Here is a 24,429-nt window from a genome sequence, read left to right as displayed (position 1 = left end):
CTCTCCAAAAGACAGCATCAAGAAAATAAAAGACAATACAGTCTGGGGAAAATAGAGTCAGTTTTGCTAAAACAATTATTTTGAGAAGGTTGCCACATGATATATTAAGGAACATTTTGAGAATGACATACATTTCTTTTTTTTTTATTCCAGTTTTATTGAGATGTAACTGACATGAAAGTGAAAGTGAAAGTGAAGTCGCTCAGTCGTGTCCGACTCTTTGCGACCCCACGGACTGTAGCCTACCAGGCTCCATGGTCCATGGGATTTTCCAGGCAAGAATACTGGAGTGGGCTGCCATTTCCTTCTGCAGGGGATCTTCCCAACCCAGGGATCCAACCTGGGTGTCCTGCATTGCAGACAGAAGCTTTACGGTCTGAGCCGCTAGAGCACTGCATATGATATGACTTACAGTCTTCATGAAACAATTATCACGATAAGTTTAGTGAACATCCATCATCTTATATAGATACAAAATTATAGAAAGGAAAAATTTTCCTTGTGATGAAACCTCTTAGAATTTATTCTGTTAACTTTCATATGTAACATACAGCAGTGATAACTATGTTTATCATGTTGTGTATTAGATCCCTAGTAGTTTTTAATCTTATAATAGCAAGTTTGTACCATTAAACTGTCTTCATCCAAGTCCTCCTCACCCAACCCCAGCCTCTGATAACCATTAAGCTAATCTCTTTTCTATGAACTTGTTTTTGACACTATGTTAGTTCTTATTATACAACATGCTGCTGTTGCTGCTGCTAAGTCGCTTCAGTCATGTCCGACTCTGTGACCCCATAGACGGAAGCCCACCAGGCTCCCCCATCCCTGGGATTCTCCAGGCAAGAACACTGGAGTGATTTAATATTTCTATATATTTCAAGATGATCATCATAATAAATCAAATTACATTATGTCACTATATAGAGATACTACATACTTATTGACTATATTCTCTATCTTTACATTTTATACATATGACTCATATTTTGCACCTGGAAATTTGTACCTCTTGATCTCCAACACCTGTTTCTCTCCTCTTTGCACCCACTTCCCCTCTGACAATCACAAGTTCTTTGCTGTTTTGTTACACTTGTTCATTTGTTTTTTAGATGCCACACATAAGTGAAATAATACAGTATTTGTCTTTCTCTATTTTCATTTAGCTTAATACTGTCTAGGTCCATTTATGCTGTTGCAAAGGGTGAGATTACATTATTTGTTATGGCTGATAATATTCCACAGTACATACTATGTCTTCTATGTTGATCCATCTATTGATGCGTACCAAGTTTGCTTGTATATCCTGACTAGTGTAAGTAATATCATAAAGGAAAAAGGCCTACATACATCTTTTATAATTATTATTCTCATTTTCTTCAGCTAAATGCCCAGGAGTGGCGTGGTTGGATTACATGGTAGTTCTATTTTTAATTTTTTAAAGAATCCTCATACTATTTTCCAAAGTGGCTGCACAATTTACATTCCCTTTAACAATGCACTAGTGTTCCCTTTTTGACACATTTTTGCCAACTCTTGCTATTTTTCTTTAATAATCATTTTGACATAATTGAGGTGATAACTCATTGTGGTTTTGATTTGCATTTCCAGGATGATTAGTGATATCAAGCATCTTTAAAAAATTATTTTGTTGAAGTATATGTGTTAATTTCTACTGAACATCAAAGGGATTGAGTTATACATACATATATATGTATATATATTCTTTTTTTGTATTCTTTTCTATTACAGTTTATCATAGAATATTGAACTAGTCCCCTGCGCTATACAGTAGGACTTTGTTTTTTATCCATTATCTATATAATAGTTTACATCTGCTAATCCCAAATTCCCAGTCCACCCATTCTGTACACCACCATCCACTTAGCAACCACAAATCTGTTCTCTATGTCTGCAAATCTGTTTCTGCTTCATAAGTAAGTTAATTTGTGTCATAATTTAGATGCATGTAGCATCTAAGTGATATTATCTGGTAGTTGTCTTCCTTTTTTTGACTTATTTCACTTAGTATGATCATCTCTAGGTCCATTCATGTCACAGCAAATGGCATTATTTCATTCTTTTTATGGCTGAGTAATATCCCATTATATATATGTATATATACATATATATAATTTCTTCTTTATCCATTCATCTGTCTATGGATACTTAGATGGTTTTAATATTTTGGCTATTGTAAATAGTGTTGCAATGAACATTGGGGGTGCATGAATATTTTTAAACTATAATTTTCTTGAGATATATGCCCAGGAGTGGGATTGCTGGGTCATATGGGAACTCTATTTTCACTTTTTTGAAGAATTTCCATACTGTTTTCTATAGTAGCTGCACCAATTTACATTCCCACCAATTTACATTCCTTCCAGTGTAGAAGGGTTCCCTTTTCTCCACATTCTCTCCAATATTTGCATTTGTGAACTTTTTAATGATGGCCATTCTGGTTGTCAAGTATCTTTTAATGTGCATGTTGGCCATCCTTATGTCTTCCTTGAAAAAAATTTCTAATAGACCCTTTGTCCAATTTTAAATTATTTTTTCAAATAACTGGTAGGCAAATGCCAGTTTAAATTGTATTTTCTTATTGAGGTATAAATGATTTACAGTATTAGTTTCAAGTGTACAACATAGCTTATACTGCACTCATAGTTTTTATAAAGTATTGGCTATATTCCATGTTCTATACATATATCCTCCCTTGTAGCTATTGTATACATGATAGTTTGTACCTCTCAATCCCCTATCTCTTCTTGCCTCTCTCTTCTTCCCTCTCCTACTAGCAACCACTAATTTGTTCTCTATATCTAAGAGTCTGTTTCTTTTTTGTTATATTCACTAGTTTTACTTTTTATATCTTACATATAAAATATGTACAGTAATTGTCTTTTTCCTGACTTATTTCACTAAACATAATAGCCTTCAGGCCCATCCATGTTGCAAATGCCAAATTTTCATTCTTTCTTATGGCTGAATAGTATTCCATTGTATTAGGATACACACACACACACACACACACACACACACACACACATACAGGATGTCATACACACACACATGTGTATGTTCAGTTGCTAAGTTGTGTCTGACTCTTTGCAACCCCATGAACTGCAGCACTCCAGGCTTCCCTGTCCTTCACTACCTCCTGGAGTTTGCTCAGATTCATGTCTATTGAGTCAGTGATGCTATCTACTCATGTCATCTTCTGCCACCCCCTTCTCCTTTTGCCTTCAATCTTTCCCACCATCAGAGTCTTTTCTAATGAGTCGGCTTTTCACGACACGTGGCCAAAGTATTGGAACTTCAGCTTCAGCATCAGTCCTTCCAATGAATATTCAGGACTGATTTCCTTTAGGATTGACTGGTTTGATTTCCTACCTGTCCAAGGGACTCTCAAGAGTCTTCTCCAGCACCACAGTTCAAAAGCATCAGTTCTTCAGCACTCAGACTTCTTTGTGGTCCAACTCTCACATCCATACACGACTACTGGAAAAACCATAGCTTTGAGTACATGGACCTCTGTTGGCAAAGTGATGCTTTTTAACACACTGTCTAGGTTTGCCATAGCTTTCCTTCCAAGAAGCAAGTGTCTTTTAATTTTGTAGCTGCAATCACCGTCTGCACCGCTTGGAACCCAAGAAAATAAAATCTGTCACTTCTTCCACTTGTTCTACTTCTATTTGCCATGAAAGTGATGGGACCAGATGCCATGATCTTAAGTTTTTGAATGCTGAGATATATATGTATCTCACATTCTCTGTATCCATTCATCTGTTGATGGATACTTAAGTTGCTTTCCTATCTTTGTTGTTATAAATAATGATTCTATGAACATTGTGGTGCATGTACTTTTTCAAATTAGTGTTTTCATTTTCTTCACATATATACCCAGGAATGATCATATAGATCATAGGGTAGTTCTGTTTTTAGTTTTTGAGGAACCTCCCTACTATTTTCCCACAGTGACTGCACCAAATATACTGTCCCACCTATAGTATATAAGGGTTCCCCTTTTTCTGCGTTCTCTCCAACATTTGTTATTTGTAGACTCTATGATGATAGCCTTTCTGACAGATGTGAGGTGATACTTAATTGTGGCTTTGGTTTGCATTTCTCAGATGATCAGCAATGTCGAGTATGTTTTCACTTGCCTATTGAGTATCTGTTTGTCTTCTTTGCAAAAATGTTTGTTTAGGTCTTCTTCCCATTTTTTTGATATGGTTGTTTATTGATATTGAATTGTATAAACTATTTTTATCTTTTGGATATTAATGACTTGTCATCACATCATCTGCAAACATTACTCTCCATTCCATAGATTGTCCTTTTGTTTTGTTGATGGTTTCCTTTGCTGTTTAAAAACATTTATGTTTGATTAGGTGTCATTTAGTTATGTTTGTTTTTATTTCTTTCGCCATGGAAGACTGATATAAGAAAATATTGTTACAATTTATGTCAGAGAATATTTTGCCTGTGTTCTCTTCTAGGAGTTTTATGGTGTCATGTCTTAGCTTTAGGTCTTTAAGCCACATTGAGCTTACTTATACATAATGGTGTGAGGGAGTTTTCTAATTTCATTGATTGACATGTAGCTTTCCAACTTTATGAGCTGCTGCTGCTGCTGCTGCTGCTAAGTCGCTTCAGTCGTGTCCAACTCTGTGCGACCCCATAGACGGCAGCCCACCAGGCTCCCCCGTCCCTGGGATTCTCCAGGCAAGAACACTGGAGTGGGTTGCCATTTCCTTCTCCAATGCATGAAAGTGAAAAGTGAAAGTGAAGTCATGCAGTTGTGTCCGACTCTTCACGACCCCATGGACTGCAGCCTACCAGGCTCCTCTGTCCATGGGATTTCCCAGGCAAGAGTACTGGAGTGGGGTGCCATTGCCTTCTCTGAACTTTATGAGCACCACTTGCTAAAGACACTGTTTTTTCCCATCTTATATTCTTGCCTAGTTGATCTAGATTAATTGACTATAGGTGTATGGATTTATTTCTTACGCTCTCTATTCTGCTCCATTGACCCATACATCTGTTTTCATGCCAATACCATGCTACAGTGATTATGGTAGCTTTGTAGTGTTGTCTGAAGACTGTAAGGGTTATGCCTCCAGCTTTGGTCTTTTTCTCAGGATTGCTTTGGCAATTCTGGGTATTTTGTGATTCCATATAAATTTTATTTATTCTAGTTCTTTGAAAAATGTCATGGGTACTTTCACAGGGAGAACATCAAATGTGTAGATTGTTTGGGTAGTATGTTCATTTTAACAGTATTAATGCTTCCAATTCAAAAAAATAGGATATCTTTCCATTTATTTGAATCATCTTCAGTTTTCTTTATCAGTGTTAAATAGTGTTCAGTGTAGAGGTCTTTCACCTCCTTGGTTACGTTATTCCTAGGTATTTTATTTTATTTATTTATTTTTTTTGAGTGGGATTTTAAATTGAATTATTTTTTACTTTTGTTTGATATTTCATTGTTAGTGAAAAGAAATGGAAGAGATTTCTTTATGTTAATATCTTGAATTGATCTATCACTTCTTATATGGAGACTTTAAGGTTCTCTATATAGAGAATACGGAGAAGGTAATGGCAATCCACTCCAGTACTCTTGCCTGGAAAATCCCATGGACAGAGGAGCTTGCAGTCCATGGGGTCGCTAAGAGTCGGACACGACTGAAGCGACTTAGCAGCAGCAGCAGTATCATATAGAGAATAATGCCCGCCACAAATAGTGACAGACTTACCTCTTCCCTTCCAATTTGGATACATTTATTTCTCTTTCTTGTTTGAATGCTGTGAACTGGACTTCCAATACTATGTTGAATAGAAATGGTAGGAGTGGGCATTCTAATCTTATTCCTGAATTTAGCAATAAGGCTATCATCTTTCCACCACTGAGTATAAATTGACTGTGGTTTGCTGTAAATAGCTTTTCTTATGTTGAACTACGTCATCTCTATACTTTTTTAGTGAGAGTTTTTATCATAAATGGATGTTGAATTTTATCAAATGTGTTTTCTGAGTCCATTGAGATGAGCGTGTTTTTGTTAATGTAGTATGTATCACATTGATTGATTTGTTATGTGAAACCATTCTTGTGACCCTGGAATGAATTCAACTTGGTGATGGTATATGATCTTTTTCCAAGTATTGCTAGATCTGGCTTGCTAATATTTTGTTGAGGACTTTTGCATCTATATTCATCAAAGATATTGGGATATAATTTTTTGGTAGGGTCTTTTTCTGGTTTTGTTATTAGGGTGATGGTGGCTTCATAAAATGAATTTGAGACTGTTTTCTCCTCTTCGGGTTGTTTTTTTGTTTTTGTTTTTGTTTTTTTTTGGAACTGTTTGAGCAAAACAGGTATAAATTATTTGCATGCTTGGTATAACTCCCTAGCTTCATTCACTTCTATTAGCTTCATTGATCTTTTCCAATTTTAGTCTGCATTTTGTTTATTTCTGCTCTGATATTTATGATTTCTTTCCCTCTACTAATTTTAGGTTTCCTTTGTTCTTTTTCTAGTCCCTCTGGGTATATGGTTAGGTTTTCTATTTGAGATTTTTCTGTTTCTTGAGGTAGGCTTGTATTACTGTTTATAAACTTCCCTCTTAAAACCACTTCGCTGGTGTCCCATAGATTTTGGACCACTGTGTTTTCATTTTCATATGCCTTCAATATTCTTTTATTGCTTCTTTCATTTCTTCAGTGATCCATTGGTATAGTATAGCTTTAATGTGTTTATGTTTTTGCAGACTTTTTCTTGTAGTTGATTTCTAGTCTTATAGTTTTGTGGGTAGAAAAGTTGCTTGATATTGTCTCAATTTTCTTAAATTTAGTGAGACTTGTTCTGTGGCCTATCATGTAATATATCCTGGAGAATTCTCAATGTCCACATGAAAAGAATGTGTAATCTGCTGATTTTGGATGGAATGTTCTATATATAAATATATGAAATTCACCTGGTCTTAATGTACCATTTAAGGCCAGTGTTTCCTCGATTTTCTGTCTGATGATCTGTCCATTGATGTAAGTGAGGCTTAAAGCCCCCTATTATTATCAAGAAACACGTGGAGTAACAAGCAAATTTGGCCTTGGAGTAGAGAATGTGGCTGGGCAAAAGTTAATAGAGTTTTGCCAAGAGAATGCACTGGTCATAGCAAACACCCCCTTCCAACAACACAAGAGATGACTTCACACATGGATATCACCAGATGGCCAACACCAAAATCAGATTGATTATATTCTTTGCAGCCAAAGATGGAGAAACTCTATACAATCAGCAAAAACAAGACCGGGAGCTGACTGTTGCTCAGTTCATGAATTCCTTATTGCCAAATTCACTCTTAAATTGAAGAAAGTGGGGAAAACCACTAGACCATTCAAACACGACCTAAATCAAATTCCTTATGATTGTACAGTGGAAGTGAGAAATAGATATAAGGGACTAGATCTGATAGAGTGCCTGATGAACTATGGATGGAGGTTCATGACATTGTACAGGAGACAGGGTAAAGACCATCCCCAAGAAAAAGAAATGCAAAAAAAGCAAAATGGCTATCTGAGGAGGCCTTACAAATAGCTGTGAAAAGAGGAGAAGTGAAAAGCAAAGGAAAAAGGAAAGATATACCCACTTGAATTCAGAATCCAAAGAATAGCAAGGAGAGATAATAAAAACTTCTTCAATGACCAATGCAAAAAAATAGAGGAAAACAATAAAATGAAAAGACTAGAGATCTCTTCAAGAAAATTAGAGATACCAAAGGAACATTTCATGCCAAGATGGGCACAATAAAGGACAGAAATGGTATGGACCTAACAGAAGCAGAAAATATTAAGAAGAGTTGGCAAGAATACACAGAAGAACTGCACAAAAAAGATCTCTAAGATGCAGATAATCACGATGGTGTGATCACTCACCTACAACCAGACATCCTGGAATGTGAAGTCAAGTGGGCCTTAGGAAGCATCACTATGAACAAAGCTAGTGGACGTGATGGAATTCCAGTGGAGCTATTTCAAATCCTATAAGACGATGCTGTGAAAGTGCTGCACTCCATATGTCAGCAAAGTTGGAAAACTAAGCAGTGGCCATAGGACTGGAAAAGGTCAGTTTCATTCCAGTCCCAAAGAAAGGCAATGCCAAAGAATGCTCAAACTAGCACACAACTGCACTCATCTCACATGCTAGCAAAGTAATGCTCAAAATTCTCCAAGCCAGGCTTCAGCAATATGTGAACCGTGAACTTCCAGATGTTCAAGCTGGTTTTAGAAAAGGCAGAGGAACCAGAGATCAAATTGCCAACATCTGCTGGATCCTCAAAAAAGCAAGAGAGTTCCAGAGAAACATCTATTTCTGCATTATTGACTATGCCAAAGCCTTTGATGGTGTGGATCACAATAAACCGTGGAAAATTCTTAAAGAGATGGGAATACCAGACCACCTGACCTGCCTCTTGAGAAACCTATATGCAGGTCAGGAAGCAACAGTTAGAACTCGTCATGGAACAACAGACTGGTTCCAAATAGGAAATGGAGTGCATCAAGGCTGTATACTGTCACACTGCTTATTTAACTTATATGCAGAGTACATCATGAGAAACGCTGGGCTGGAAGAAGCACAAGCTGTAATCAAGATTGCTGGGAGAAATATCAATAACCTCAGATATGCAGATTACACCACCCTTATGGCAGAAAGTGAAGAAGAACTAAAGAGCCTCTTGATGAAAGTGAAAGAGGAGAGTGAAAAAGTTGGCTTAAAGCCCAACTTTCAGAAAACTAAAATCATAGCATCTGGCCCCTCACTTCACGGCAAATACATGGGGAAACAGTGGCTGACTTTATTTTGGGGGGTTCCAAAATCAGTGCAGGTGGTGACTGCAGCCCTGATATTAAACGATGCTTAAGAATGGGAGAAGATAATAGCAAATGAAGCAACTGACAAACAACTAATCTCGAGAATATACAAGCAACTCCTACAGCTCAACTCCAGAAAAATAAATGACCCAATCAAAAAATGGGCCAAAGAACTAAATAGACATTTCTCCAAAGAAGACATACAGATGGCTAACAAACACATGAAAAGATGCTCAACATCACTCATTATCAGAGAAATGCAAATCAAAACCACTATGAGGTGCCATTTCACACCAGTCAGAATGGCTGCGATCCAAAAGTCTACAAGTAATAAATGCTGGAGAGGGTGTGGAGAAAAAGGAACCCTCTTACACTGTTGGTGGGAATACAAACTAGTACAGCCACTATGGAGAACAGTGTGGAGATTCCTTAAAAAACTGGAAATAGAACTGCCTTATGACCCAGCAATCCCACTGCTGGGCATACACACTGAGGAAACCAGAAGGGAAACAGACATGTGTACCCCAGTGTTCATCGCAGCACTGTTTATAATAGCCAGGACATGGAAGCAACCTAGATGTCCATCAGCAGATGAATGGATAAGCAAGCTGTGGTACATATACACAATGGAGTATTACTCAGCCATTAAAAAGAATACATTTGAAGCAGTTCTAATGAGGTGGATGAAACTGGAGCCTATTATACAGAGTGAAGTAAGCCAGAAAGAAAAACACCAATACAGTATACTAATGCATATATATGGAATTTAGAAAGATGGTAACAATAACCCTGTGTACGAGACAGCAAAAGAGACACTGATGTATAGAACAGTCTTATGGACTCTGTGAGAGAGGGAGAGGGTGGGAAGATTTGGGAGAATGGCATTGAAACATGTAAAATATCATGTATGCAACGAGTTGCCAGTCCAGGTTCGATGCACGATACTGGATGCTTGGGGCTGGTGCACTGGGACGACCCAGAGGGATGGAATGGGGAGGGAGGAGGGATGAGGGTTCAGGACGGGGAACACATGTATACCTGTGGCGGATTCATTTTGATATTTGGCAAAACTAATACAATTATGTAAAGTTTAAAAATAAAATAAAATTAAAAATAAATAAATAAAAGACGCTTACTCCTTGGAAGAAAAGCTATGACCAACCTAGACAGCATATTAAAAAGCAGAGACATTACTTTGTCAACAAAGGTCCGTCTAGTCAAGGCTATGGTTTTGCCAGTAGTCATGTATGGATGCGAGAGTTGGACCATAAAGAAAGCTGAATGCCGGAGAATTGATGCTTTTGAACTGTTGTGTTGGAGAAGACTCTTGCGAGTCCATTGGACTGCAAGGAGATCCAACCAGTCCATCCTAAAGGAGATCAGTCCTGGGTGTTCATTGGAAGGACTGATGTTGAAGCTGAAACTCTAATACTTTGGCCACCTGAATCGAAAAGCTGACTCATTGGAAAAGACCCTGATTTTGTGAAAGATTGAGGGGAGGAGGAGAACGGGACGAGAGAGGATGAGATGGGTGGATGGCATCACTGACTCAATGGACATGAGTTTGGGTGAACTCTGGAAGTTGGTGATGGACAGGGAGGCCTGGCGTGCTGCAGTTCATGGGGTCGCAAAGAGTTGGACACGACTGAGCGACTGAACTGAAGTGTTTGTCTTATATATTGAGGTGGTCCTATGTTGGGTACATATATATTTGCTATAGTTATATCTTCTTATTGGATTGATTCCTTTATCATTATGCAATATCCTTCTTTGTTGCTTCCTATAGTCTTTGTTTCAAAGTCTATTTTATCTGATATAAGTATTGATACACCAGCTTTCTTTTGAGTTCAATTTACATGAAATATCTTTTTCCATTCTTTCAATTTCAGTCTGTGTGTAGCTTTAGATCTAATGTCAGTCTCTTATAAGCAGATATATATGAGTCTTATTTTTGTATCCATTCAGTCCATCTATATCTTTGGATTACAGCATACTGTCCATGTAAATTTATAATAATTGATACGTACGTACATATGGCCATCTTATTAATTGTTTTGGGGATGTTTTGGGAATAGTTTTTTGTTCTTTTGCCACTTCTTTAATGATTAGATTATCTTAGTGTGGTAACTGGATTCCTTTATTCTTTGTGTGTGTTTATATATTACAGATTTTTTTGTGATGTCACATATAATTAAATTGATTATCTCTCAAATTCAAATGGATTTTAACAAACTTGTATTCTATCCTCCCACAACGTTTATTGTTTTTAACATCAAATTTAACTTTTTTTTAATGTATGTGTGTTAGTCACTGAGTCATGTCTGACTCTTCGCGACCCCACAGACTGTAGCCCGCCAGGCTTCTCTGTCCATGGAATTCTCTAGACAAGAATACTGGAGTGGATTGCTATTCCCTTCTCCAGAGGAACTTCCCAACCCAGGGATTGAACCCTGGTCTCCTGCCTCACAGGCAGATTCTTTACCATTTGAGCTACAGGAAAGTCTTTCTTATGTATACCTTAACTAAATATTGTGGATATATATTTGTTTAACCGCTTTCATCTTTTAACCTTCTTACTAACTTATATGGGCTTCCCCAGTGGCTCAACGGTAAAGAATCCGCCTGTAATGCTGGAGCCACAGGAGACGTGGGTTTGTTCCTTGGGTTGGGAAGATGATATACTGGAGGAGGGCATGGGAACCCACTTCAAGTATTCTTGCCTGGAGAATCCCATGGACAGAGGAGCTTAGTGAGCTATAGTCCATAGAGTTGGACACACTGAAGCAACTTAGCACACATGCACACACTAGCTAATATGTGGTTGATTTACACCTTTTATACCTATTACCTTTACCAATGAGATTTTGTTTTTTTGTAATTTTCCTGTTTCTAGTTATGGCATTTTTCTTTTCTTCTTTATATATATATATAATTAAATTATAATTTTTAAGTAGATTATTATAATTAAAATCATATATATTATATATATAATTTTTATTATATATATAATTGACTTACAATGTTTCAGGTTCACAGTAGGTGATTCAGTTATACATATAAACATACATTATTTTTCAGATTATTTTCCATTATAGGTTATTACAAAATATTGACTTTAGTTCGGTGTTAAAAGGTAAATCTTTGATGCTTGTTGTCTATTTTTTAATTAGAAATCTAGCATTCTATTCATACCAAGTCAAAGAAGTGAAATCAAAATTTCATATATTTTTTAGTTTTGCAAAAATTCATAAGCTTTCTAAAATATATACAGTATGCATATTTATATATATATGTATACAAAAGCTTTTCCAAATGCTTGATAAAGGCTTGAGAAAAAACATTAAAAAAAAGAAGAGATGGAGAAATTGGAAAACATAAACTGAATGAAATGAAAGAACTGAATATGAAAAATAGAAAAAGTGAAACAAACTAGATAAAAGATCATCATAGAGTCCAGTTGTTTTTAAACATGACTGCTCACCAGAAACCTATCAGGAGCTCTGAGGAAAAAAAAAAAAACAATACCTGAGCATTTTTATTTTTTAAAAGCTTCAAAGATAATTCTGATATGCATCTGGATTTTAGAAAATGATTATAGGGTTTTCTCTTAAATCCTAGTTTTGGTGATACAGAGTTGTATTATTTTTCTGTTGACCAATCATTATACAATGGTATTAAGTGAGTAAGAGCTACATAATCATGGAGAAGGCAATGGCACCCCACTCCAGTACTCTTGCCTGGAAAATCCCATGGATGGAGGAGCCTGGTGGGATGCAGTCCATGGGGTCGCTAAGAGTCGGACAAGACTCAGCGACTTCACTTTCACTTTTCACTTTCCTACATTGGAGAAGGCAATGGCAACCCACTCCAGTGTTCTTTCCTGGAGAATCCCAGGGACGGGGGAGCCTCGTGGGCTGCCGTCTATGGGGTCGCACAGAGTCGGACACGACTGAAGTGACTTAGCAGCAGCAGCTACGTAATCAAGGGCTTCGCTGGTGGCTCAGAGGGTAAAGCGTCTGCCTGCAAAGCAGGAGACCAAGGTTCGATCCCTGGGTCAGGAAGATCCCCTGGAGAAGGCAATGGCAACCCACTCCAGTATTCTTGCCTGAAGAATCCCACGGACAGAGGAGCCTGGCGGGTTATAGTCCACGGGGTCGCAAAGAGTCACACACGACTGAGCGACTTCATTTTCTTTCTTTCACTAGCTACATAATTACAAGAGTAAAAGACGTTCATCAGTTTTCACAATCAATATCCAGACAAAAATAAAATATAATTACAATTGAAGCCATAATGGGAACATGATTAATAATATAAAATAATTACATACAATTTAGGGGGTCAAGTATCCCCTCCAGTGTTCTTGCCTGGAGAATCCCAGGGACAGCAGAGCCTGGTGGGTGGCCGTCTATGGGGTCTCACAGAGTTGGACACAACTGAAGCAACTTAGCAGCAGCAGCAGCAGGGGGTCAAGTAGAGTGATGTGGTAAGTGGAAGTGCATACATGCACATGGTCTCATCCACCCAGTCAGTCTATGTCTTTTGGTTGGTGCAGTTAATCCTTTTACTTTTAAGGTTATTATTGATATGTATAATCTGATTACCGTTTTCTTAATTGTTTTGGGTTTATTTTCTGTAGGTCTTTTTTTCTGTTGTGTTTCCTGCCTAGAGAAGTTCCTTTAGCATTCATTGGTGGTGCTACATTGTGTTAGCTTAGCTTGTCTGGCAAGCTTTTGATTTCTCCATCAAATCCAAATGAGAGTCTTGCTGGGTAGTGTATTCTTGGTAGTAGGCTCTTCCCTTTCATCACTTCAAATATATCACTTTTGATATAGCCATTTATAAAGCCATTCTCTTCTGGCTTGTAGAGTTTCTGTTGAGAAATCAGCTGATACCCTGATGAGAGTTCCCTTGTATGTTATGTCATTTTTCCCTTTTCACTTTCAATGTTTTTGTCTTTTAGCTTTGTCAGTTTGACAGCATTCATTGTAAAGCTGTTCTTCCTAGACTTTATTGACTATTGTCTTTCCCATGTTAAGGAAGCTTACAGCTATTGTCTCTTCAAATATTTTCTCAGATCCTTCTCTCTTGTTCTGGGAACCCTATAATGCAAATATTGGTGCATTTAATGTTGTCCCAGAGAATCCCAGGGACGGGGGAGCCTGGTGGGCTGCCGTCTATGGGGTCGCACAGAGTCGGACACGTTTGAAGTGACTTAGCAGCAACAGCAGCAGCAGAGGTCTCATAGGCTGTCTTCATTTCCTTTCATTCTTTTTTCTATATTCTGTTCTGAGGCAGTGATTTCAATGATTCTGTCCTCCAGATCATTTATCTGTTCTTCTGCCTCAGTTATTCTGCTATTGATTCCTTCTATTCAGGCTTCCCTGGTAGCTCAGCTGGTAAAGAATCTACCTCCAATGCAGGAGACCCTGGTTTAATTCCTGGGTTGGGAAGATCCCCTGGAGAAGGGATCGGCTACACACTCCAGTATTCTTGGGCTTCCCTGGTGGCTCAGATGGTGAAGAACCTGCCTGCAATGTGGGTAGAACTGGGTTCAATCCCTGGGTTGGGAAGATAAGATCTCTTGGAGGAGGACATGGCAACCCACTCCAGTATTTTGCCTGGAGATCTCAGTAAGAGAAGAGCCTGACTGGCTACAGTTCGTGGGGTCACAAAGAGTCCAACATGACTGAGCAACTAAGCACAGCTCAGCACAGTGTATTATTCATCTTTGTTCTTTTTTTCTTTTAGGTCTTTAGTATTTCTTATATCTTCTCCAATAATTTTCTGAAATCCTAGATTATCTTCACTATCATTATTCTGAATTCTTTTTTTCTGGAAGGTTGCCTATCTCCACTTCATTTAGTTATTTTTCTGAGGTTTTATCTTGTACCTTCATCTGAGACATAACTTTCTGTTTTTTCATTCTGATTAACTTTCTGTAATGTGGTCTTTGTTTTAGCTGCTGTGGGACTGTTGGTCTTCTTGCTTCTTCTGTCTGCTCTCTGGTGAATAAGGCTAAGAGGCTGTGTAAGCTTCCTGATGGGAGGGCCTGGCAGTGGGAAAAACTGGTTCTTGTTCTGGTGGGCAGGGCCTTGCTCAGTAAAGCTTTAATCCAATTCTCTGCTGATGGGAGGGGTTGGGCTCCCTCCCTGGTAGTTGTTTGGCCTGAGGCATCCCAGCCCTGGGGTCTACAGTCTGTCTGGTAGGGTTAATGGCAACCTCCAAGAGAGCCAAGGGGTACCTTCCCAGATGTGCTGTCAGGGCCCTTATCCCTGGTGAACCCCTGCCAACCCACACCTCCACGACACCCTCCAACACTAGCAGGTAGCTTTGGTTCAGTCCCCTGTGGAGTTACTATTCCTTTCCTCTGGGTGTTAGTGTGCAAAGATTTTGTGTGTGCCCTCTAAGACTAGAGTCTATGTTTCCCCTACTCATTTGAAAGTGCTATAATCAAATCCACTGGACTTCATGGTCAGATTCCCTGGGGATTCCCAGTCTCTTTGTCAGATCCCCAGGCTAGGAAGCCTGACTTGGGGTTCAGAACCTTCACAGCAGTTGGAAAACTTCTTTGGCATTATTTTTCTACAGCTTGTGGGTTGCCCACCTGGTGGGTATGCAATTTTATTTTATCATGATTGTAGCCCCTACCATCTCACTGTGGCTTCTTCTTTGTCTTTGGACATAGGATTTTTTTTTTTTTTTTTTTTTTTTTTTTGCGAGTTCTAGTGTTAATGGTTGTTCAACAGCTAGTTGAGATTTTAGCGCTCTCCCAGGAGGAGATGAGTGCACATCCTTCTACTCTGCCATCTCAAACCAGAAGCTATGGCTTTTTCTTTTTCACTTAGAGAAGTCCCTTTAACATTTGTTGTAAAACTGGTTTGGTGGTGCTGAACTCTTTTAGCTTTTACTTGTCTATAAAACTTATTTTGGTGGACAATGAGTTTGAATGAAATCTGAATGAAAGCCTTGGTGTGTGTGTGTTGTAGCTTGGTTGTAGCTTTCTGCCTTTCATGTCATTAAATATATAGTGCCACTCCCTTCTCACCTGCACAACCTCTGCTTAAAAGTCAGCAGATAACCTTATGGGAATTTCCTTTTATGCAACTTATTGCTTTTCCCTTGCTGCTTTTTAGTACTCCCTCTTTTTTGTAATATTTATTTGGCTGAGTCAAGTCCCAGTTGTGGCACTCTGGACCTTCATTGCATCATGTGGGGTCTTTCATTGTGGTGCTAGTTGTGGCATGTGGGTGGGTTTAGTTGCCCTGTGGCATATGGGATCCTAGCTCCCCAACCAGGGATCAAACCCATATCCTCTGACCTGCAAAGCAGACTCTCAACCATTGGACCACCAGGGACGTCCCACTCCCTCTTTAATTTCTGACATTTTAACTACAATGTGTCTTGGTCTGTTACTCTTTTGGTTGATCCTTTTTGAGACACAATTCTTTCTTAATCTGGATGTTTGCTTCCTCTTCCATCTTAGAGACATTTCCATCTTTTATGTCTTCAAATATATTCTCTGCCTCTACTTTGTGTTTTCTTCTGGGACCCTTCCCCTATAATGTGAATGATAGTAAACTATCCTCATTTCTTTGTTTTTATTCATTCTTTTTTTCGGGTCAGCTTCAGTCATTTCCACTGTTCTGTCTTCTAGCTCACTGATCTCTTTCTCTGTATCATTTAATCCAATATTGATTCCTTCTAGTGTATTTTAAAATTGCAGTTATTGTTCTCTTCATCTCTGGTTCTTCTTTGCATTTTCTCTTTGTTGAAGACTTCCAACTATTCTTCCAATATTCTCCTGAGCTTTTGTACATCTTTACAGTCATTACTTTGAACTGTTTATTGGGTAGATTATTTATCCCCACTATACTTAGTTTCTCCTCTGGGGTTTTATTTTACTTTTGGAGGGGGAGGCAGGGGACTTATTCCTCTGTCACCTTATTATTTTTTTTTTTCCAATGTATTTGGTAGGTTGGTTACATTTGTCAATTGTGGAGAAGTGACATTTTGCAGGAGATAGCCTATGCTTCCCAGCAGTGCACTCCCATCTGGTATCCAGAGCTATATGCTCTAGGGGTGTCCCCTATGTGGGCTGTATGTGTTCTATTGTTGTGGGCTGACTACTATCAACCATCTAGCACTGGTGGCTGGCTCCCAGTCCATATAGTGGCCAGAATCTACCTTGTGCAGAGTCTGCTTGCCACTGGCAAGTGGGGCCAGGTCATGAGGGGGCTGGCTCTGGAGCCTAAGGTGGTCCCAGGGCAAGCACTGGCCTATTGGTAGATGGGTGGGTAGCTAGGTAGCTAGGCTCTGGAGGTGGGTGGCTGTGAGCCTGGGGTTCCTGAATCTAGTATCAATCTGCTAGTAGGTAGGACTGGTTCCTGACATGGCTTACTTCAAAGTCCAGGGAATCCTAAAGCTGGTGTCAGTCCACTTGTAAGTGGGCCTGAATCCTGGTATGGATTTTGAGTGGTCCAATGTGTCTTGGAGCTAGTGTCAATTTGCTGGTAGGCAGGCCAGGGCCCAGGAGGTCCTGAAGGTTGTGCTGGCCTTTTGGCAGGTGGACCCAAGACCCAGATCCAGCGGAGCATCATGTGACTTTCTCACTGACTGATGTTCAATTGCACCCACAAGAAACACGAGGTGAATGTACAAAACTACCCATTTAAACTGAGTCGCATATGTATACACAAAATGAACATACATCCACCAAAAAACCCAGCAGTTGCCTCAATTCACTGTATTATATTTTAAGTTGTCACGTTTGTGGATATCTATATAAATAAATATAGATATCAACATTCAAAACCTATTTAAGTATCTTGATTCAAAAAAGTCAAGCAGTACATGTCAAAGCTGTCATCGCTCAGTCACAGCCAACTCTTTGCGACCCCAAGGACTGCAGCATGCCAGGCTTTCCTGTCTTTCACCATCTTCCAGAGCTTGCTCAAACTCATGTCCATTGAGTTGGTGATGCCATCCAACCATCTCATCCTCTTTAGTCCCCTTCTCCTCCTGCCTTCAATCCTTCCCAGCATCAGGGTCTCTTCTAATGAGTCAGTTCTTTGCATCAGGTGCCAAAGTACTGGAGCTTCAGCATCAGTCCTTCCAATGAATACTCAGGATTGATTTCCTTTAGGAATGACTGGTTTGATCTCCATGCAGTTCAAGGGACTCTCAAGAGTCTTCTCCAACACCACAGTTCAAAAGCATCAATTCTTTGGCACTCAGCCTTCTTTATGGTTCAACTTTCACATCCATATATAACTACTGGAAAAAACACAACTTTGACTATATGGACCTTTGTCGGCAAAGTGATGTCTCTGCTTTTTAATATGCTGTCTAGGATGGTCATAGCTTTTCTTCCAAGGAGCAAGCGCGTCTTTTAATTTCATGGCTGCAGTCACTGCAGTGATTTTGAAAATGAAAAGCCCAAGAAAATGAAGTCTGTCACTGTTCCCATTTTGTCCCATCTATTTGGCATGAAGTGATGGGAATGGATGCTATAAACTTAGTTTTTTGAATGTTAAATTTTAAGCCACCTTTTTCACTCTCCTCTTTCACCTTCATCAAGAAGCTCTTTAGTTCTTCTTCACTTTCTGCCATAAGGGTGATGTCATCTGCGTATCTGAGGTTATTGTGATCTCTCCCGGCAATCTTGATTCCAGCTGTGCTTCAGATAGCCCCGCAGGCATTTCACATGATGTATTCTGCATATATGTTAAATTTATATTAAAGAGAATTTTAATACTACTACTAAGGTAATTTTAAAGAAATGAGAGAAAGTGATATCTCCTTAGCAACAAGCATAAGGGAATATACATCATAGACCATCAGAGACAGCACTGAAAAAAAAAAAATAAAGTGCTTCACTGGGACAACTTCAAGTGCTACAAAGTTAATAAAAAGAGGGCCTAAAATAATAGAAGCAGTGGGAAAACTGAGCATATATGTTAAAGACCACACAGTGAAAAAAATTAGAAACTTTCTCCTCCAAAATAAAACACTACTCTTTATATTCAAAAAGCTTAAATAAAAATTGCCACAGCCTGTAAGTTTGGGTCCTTCATGCTAGTATGGGCTAGTTTGCTGTTGTTTTGTCACTATGATGTGTCAGTCTTTTGTGACCCAATGGACTGTAAACCACCAGGTTCTCTGTCCATGGGATTTCCCAGGCAAGAGTATTGGAGTGGGGTTGCCATTTCCTTCTCCAGGGTTCTTCCCGACAAGGGATTCAACCCATGTCTCCTGCATTTCAGGCAAATTTTTTACCACTGAGCCCTGGTATCAAATAGTGCTAGTTCTGTAGGGCTAGAAACACAATTCTAGAGTGACTGTTTTTTTCCTATCAGGATTTGGATGGTATTTTTACACTGTCTTTTGGCATTCATTATTGCTTTTTAAAATAACAGTATTGTCTTCCTTCTAAGAAGCCCGTCTTTTTCTCTCCAATTGCTTTCAAGATCATCTGTGTCTTTGAGACTTCACCATTTCACTATGCTGAGTCTAGGCATGGGTTTCATATTATTTATACTACTTGGAAATTGTTGGCATTCTTAAATTTGTGGGTTAGTATCATTGATGAATTTTGAAAAATTCTCAGTCATTATCTCTTCAGATTGTACCTCTATCCCATTTCTCTCCTCTACTACTGATACTTCAATTAAACAGATGTTGCAGTGTCTCATTATATCCTTGTTAAACTTTCTTTCACATTTTCTATTTTTCTCTTCTGCATTTGGATAACTTATGAATATTTCATTTCACTAATTCTCTCTTCACTTGTCTATATGCTTCTAGTCCCATTTACTGAGTTTTCAGTAGGTGGCAGAAATTAAAAACTAGTACAAGAGAACTGTAAAACCAGAAAACTAGCAATGTTAACATTTAAATGACACCAACAAAGACAATTCACTTAGTCATTTGTTATGGTCCCTTTATATAACCTGTCAGTGTGGATTACCTCCTCTTCCCTGGTGGCTCAGACAGTAAAGAATCCTCTGGCAAAGCAGGGGATCTGGGTTTGACCCCTGGGTTGGGAAGATCCTTTGCAGAAGGGAACAGCTACTCACTCCAGTATTCTGGCATGGAGAATTCCATGAACAGAGGAGCCTGGCATGCTACAATCAGTCCATGGGGTTGCAAAAGTTGGCCATGACTGAGTGCCTTTCACTTTTCTTTTTCACGGATTACCTCAGAAGCAAAGCATAAGCCAAGAATTTAAGTGCATGTAGTATGCTTGGGGTGTGATCTCAAAAAACACTGTTATGGAATTGAAGATGTGAGAAAGGAAAGGAAGCATGCTAATAAAGGGCTTACTATTAATATCAAGTAAGTTACAATTAAAAGCAACTGAAGCTTAATACTTCTGAGGAGCTCTGGAAGAACAGTATTTCTACAACTTCAGAATGTATAAACATCACCTATTTTTTTCATTAAATTATTTCACCAAGAGAAAATCTAAACTAGTATTGTCTTTTGAGAAGTATGTTAAAATGTATTGTTATATATGTCTTTTTAATTATATAAATCTGTACTTACTTTCCTATCCAAATATATTTATCTCCCTAAAGAGTTAGTAACTGCAATGTTAGGGAACAGATCATAAAACTTCAGGGGTTCCAAAAGCACCCTCATATTTGATAGTTTGCTGGTAGGACTCAGAACTCACTGAAAGCTGTTATATTCACAGTTACAGTTTATTATAGGGAAAGGAGATATTAAAACCAGCCCAGGTAAAAAGCACATAGGACAGAGTCTAAAAAAGTAATACAGAGCTTCCAGTCTTCTACAAGTCATGCTGCTGTTGCCAAGTCACTTCAGTGTTAATTTCCTGGTATCAATATGTGACAATACAAAGTACTGCCAACTGCGGATGCTCACATGAGCCTTGGTGTCCAGAGTCTTTCTTTGGCTCCAGCACAGTGCATGACTGCCCACAGGGCTGACTTCAGTGTGATCTTAAATCATACTATCTGGCTTGGCTCAAGGTCCCCAGGCAAACAAAGTTACTTCTATCAGGCATAACACTCCATGAGCTTAGAGATTACCTTACAAACCCAAAGGTAAAAAATCCAGATCTCTTATGAGGCAAGTTTAAATCCTTTACTATACTGCATCTTACTTCCCTTTTACTGTGTGTAGTCATTACCCTATATTCTTATTTACTTCACTAAGCTTAACTGCCACATTATGATGTTGATAAAAATGTAATTAAGCATGGACTTTTGTAATGAATGTGCTTTTAATAACTGGTAGACTTTCAATTGTATTGGAAAAAAATCAATTTGTTTGATATTTGAAACCAATCTGATTCAAAGCTCAATCTTACTCTAATATCACAAGCATAGTCTTCTTTTCCATATATAGGTCTTCTTTACTATAATGTATCATATTTTGCAAAATAATGCTCAGGATAATCAATCCACTATGGAATACCTTTTATTGAGTATCAGGATAATCAATATCCTGACCTTTTGAAAACTATCAATGTACATCAGATAATTATATTCCCCTTGCATGAGAGGATTACTATCCTTAAAATTACTTAGGAGTTTATTGTGTTCTCTGAGGCCAGAAAAAGAACTTCCTAAAACTAGCTAAAACCCTGAAGACTGCTACTCTTTAAATATTAGTGTTTCTAAATTATTATGTTTCAGATCACCTCTGCAAAACAAACTGTGGAGTGATATGTATAGGTATACATGTATACCTATTCACTTTAACAGAAATCCCTATTTTATTTTTGCTAGTTAGATATCAGAATGCCCCTTGCTGGTCACTTTGTAACTTACAGATATCCATTTTCTAAAGTGACTAGTGTCAACATTTAAAACCTTGACAACAAAAATAAGTGTTATGTTGGAAACAAAGCCAATACTTTACAAATGAGAGATTCTAATATAGTGTTTATGACAATCTTATGTAATATTAAAATTAGTAAACATAAATAACTTTTACAAAAGTGTTGAAACATTTTTTTTACTCTTGAAGAGAAAAAACATTCCTTTGAATTAATATAAGCACCAACAAAAATTTTTTCTCCAAATTAGAAAAATATTTTATCTAAAAATTAATGCCAGAATTTTTAACAAGAGTATAATGTTTAAGATAAGTAGCTAAGTAAATCTTATAATTAGGCTATAAAACATATTTAATATTATTTAGTATTATTTTCTGTCTTAAATTCTTGGAAGAGAATATTTTTGCAAAAGATACAACTGCACTAAATTTTAAAATAAATGTAACAAAGAATTGTCAACTAAAAAATACAGTCACAACCTGAAAGTAGACACTTATTTTATTTGGTGGGAATGTTTAGGACTCTGGCCTTGGAGACAGCATCTCAGTAGCTCTGAAAAAAGTGGTCCAAGAGGGCAAGAGGGGAAGTCAGGCTATATACAAGTGCAACAGAGAGAGCAGGCAGTTTGAACATCAAAGATCAGTATCAAGTTAAGGAATTTAGCATTCTATGTATGGGAAGATGCAAGTCTCTGGAATCACTGATTTCATTCCTTTCATATGCGCCTCAGCTACCTGGGGCCAATCCTGTTTCCTTGTTCATTTTGCTTCTTGCATTCCCCCAGCTCCTCAGCAATCACCACAGGGAGTGGCAGCATCCACTGGATCCCAGTTTTGGGAGCCTTCATTTACATTTGGAGGTCAGAAAATGCTGATGACTGTGACATTTCTTGTTTATTAACATGGCAGGAGATATTTTCATTTCACAGAAGTAATAGTTAAACATTTTTAATCCATAAACAGCAGCATTTCATAATAAATAATCAGCTGAAGAATAATAGTAAATTTACATATATATTATTTTCTAAAAAATTTTAAGACATACTAAACTATTAAAAATACCTATGGGAAATTAAAGCATAAATCAGTACTACTAAAAAATAAATACATCTTCTGAATACTTTCATCTAGTTGCTTAGCTACAAAAATATTCTCATTCTTTATTATGTTAGTGAAATTCTAAACATTAAAACAAATGCAAAATCTCAGGTTAAGGTTTTAGAATATTAGTTGTTTCTAAGTATTTCCTGCCCTCCAGTGGTATCTGCCTTAACATTTTCATTGTACCTTTCAACATTACAAAAAGAAGACACATCATTTCTACATTTACATTTTGAAATTATATCACATTGTATGGCAGCATCTAATTTTTCCTCCATTATAAGTTCACTCTCCGTTTGTACCCATGCATCACACTTTGCAACCTGTAGAATGCAATTATTACTGGTTTTGCTTTGCAATATGTGTGCTGAATTACACTGAGACTCTGGAAACTGATGTATATTATTATTCACTGAGAACTGGTTAAAATTCTCATTTTGCTTATGAAATTTGGCATTGTTATTAATAACCTTATCACATGGAAATTTTTCCATGTTTTCTAAATAAAAATTATTCGCTGTTTCTTTGGTTTTGATGGATCTCCTATTTGAATCTTCAGTTTGATCTTCATCTTCAGATAGCTAAAATAAATTAATAATTTTGCTGTAAATGATGCTTACATTAAAAAAACAAATTATTCAATCACTTCAAAGCAGACATTCTTAAAATTCACATTATAGAAACTTTCAAAAAAATAAAAGACTTTGATAGGTGGCAAATCAACCTAGATTTTTTTTTAATCAAGGTTATAGATTTCAAAATAGCATGACATAATATTAAGAATCCTTGTATTAAAGGGCTTCCCTGGTAGCTCAGCTGGTAAAGAATCTGACTGCAATGCAGGAGACCTGGGTTCGATTCTTGGGTTGGGAAGATCCCCTGGAGAAGGGATAGGCTACCCACTCTAGTATTCTTGGGCTTCCCTGGAGTCTCAGATGGTAAAGAATCTGCCTGCAATGTGGGAGACCTGGGTTCAATCAGGTGGGAAAATCAGGTGGCAGAATCAAGACCTGGGTTCAATCAATGTGGGAAAAGGGATAGACTACCCACTCTAGTATTCTTGGGCTTCTGTGATAGCTCAGCTGGTAAAGAATCCACCTGCAATGTGGGAGACCTGGGTTCAATCCCTGGCTTGGGAAGATTCCCTGGAGAAGGGAACACTACCCACTCCAGTATACTGGCCTGGAGTCCATGGGGTTTGCAAAGAGTCGGACACAACTGAACAACTTTCACTTTTTCACCTATATTAAAGATGGAAAAGCATTAAAAAGAGAAGACTTTTGTCTCTTATTGGTCCCCATAATCATAGGTGACATTATCCTACCTTTTCACAGAGATGAAATGATATAGAACATATACTCTTCAACTACTTTAAGAGTAGAGTAGAAGTATAACTTTGAATTAAAAAGCTAACACATACAATTTAGTATTCACTCCTTGACTTTTTAAGTCAAAAAATATCTATATTGTATCTTTCATGGACTCAGTCTCAAGAAGACTTATAAAGAATAGCATCAGCTAACAGAAAATCAAATATACAAAAGAAAAGTTAAATAGTAATAAATATAACAATCACTATATAAAAAGTCAAATGTTAAGAATTTTTAATAGGCCTAGATTTCAATTTAGTAACTTTAATTTTTCAACTTC

At 37.8% G+C, this 24,429-nt stretch overlaps 1 protein-coding gene and 1 long non-coding RNA gene across 10 annotated transcripts in view; both read right to left on the bottom strand.

Moving 5' to 3' along the window:
- Positions 1–13,383, bottom strand: part of LOC129652317 (uncharacterized) — a 50,195-nt gene extending 36,812 nt beyond the window's left edge. For both annotated transcript variants that reach the window (XR_008714524.1, XR_008714528.1), the window contains exon 1: positions 13,202–13,383. This is a non-coding gene — a long non-coding RNA (uncharacterized LOC129652317). The remainder of the gene's footprint in view (positions 1–13,201) is intronic.
- Positions 13,384–21,882: 8,499 nt separating this feature from the next.
- The window catches only part of REDIC1 (regulator of DNA class I crossover intermediates 1), an 81,920-nt gene continuing 79,373 nt past the window's right edge, over positions 21,883–24,429 (bottom strand). For 2 of the 8 annotated variants that reach the window (XM_055580717.1, XM_055580708.1), the window contains one exon: positions 21,891–23,360. In XM_055580717.1, the coding sequence (XP_055436692.1) occupies positions 22,905–23,360 (456 nt within the window). In that variant the 3' untranslated portion in view covers positions 21,891–22,904. Of the gene's footprint in view, positions 23,361–24,429 lie in introns of all 8 variants that reach the window. The other 6 variants (XM_055580743.1, XM_055580725.1, XM_055580751.1 and 3 more) reach the window with 6 other exon arrangements.

This window comes from Bubalus kerabau, chromosome 1, assembly GCF_029407905.1.
Source record: "Bubalus kerabau isolate K-KA32 ecotype Philippines breed swamp buffalo chromosome 1, PCC_UOA_SB_1v2, whole genome shotgun sequence".
Classification (NCBI taxonomy): domain Eukaryota; kingdom Metazoa; phylum Chordata; class Mammalia; order Artiodactyla; family Bovidae; genus Bubalus; species Bubalus kerabau.
The sequence above is the reverse complement of the archived record's forward strand: the minus strand, read 5'-3'. Positions and strand labels throughout refer to the sequence as shown.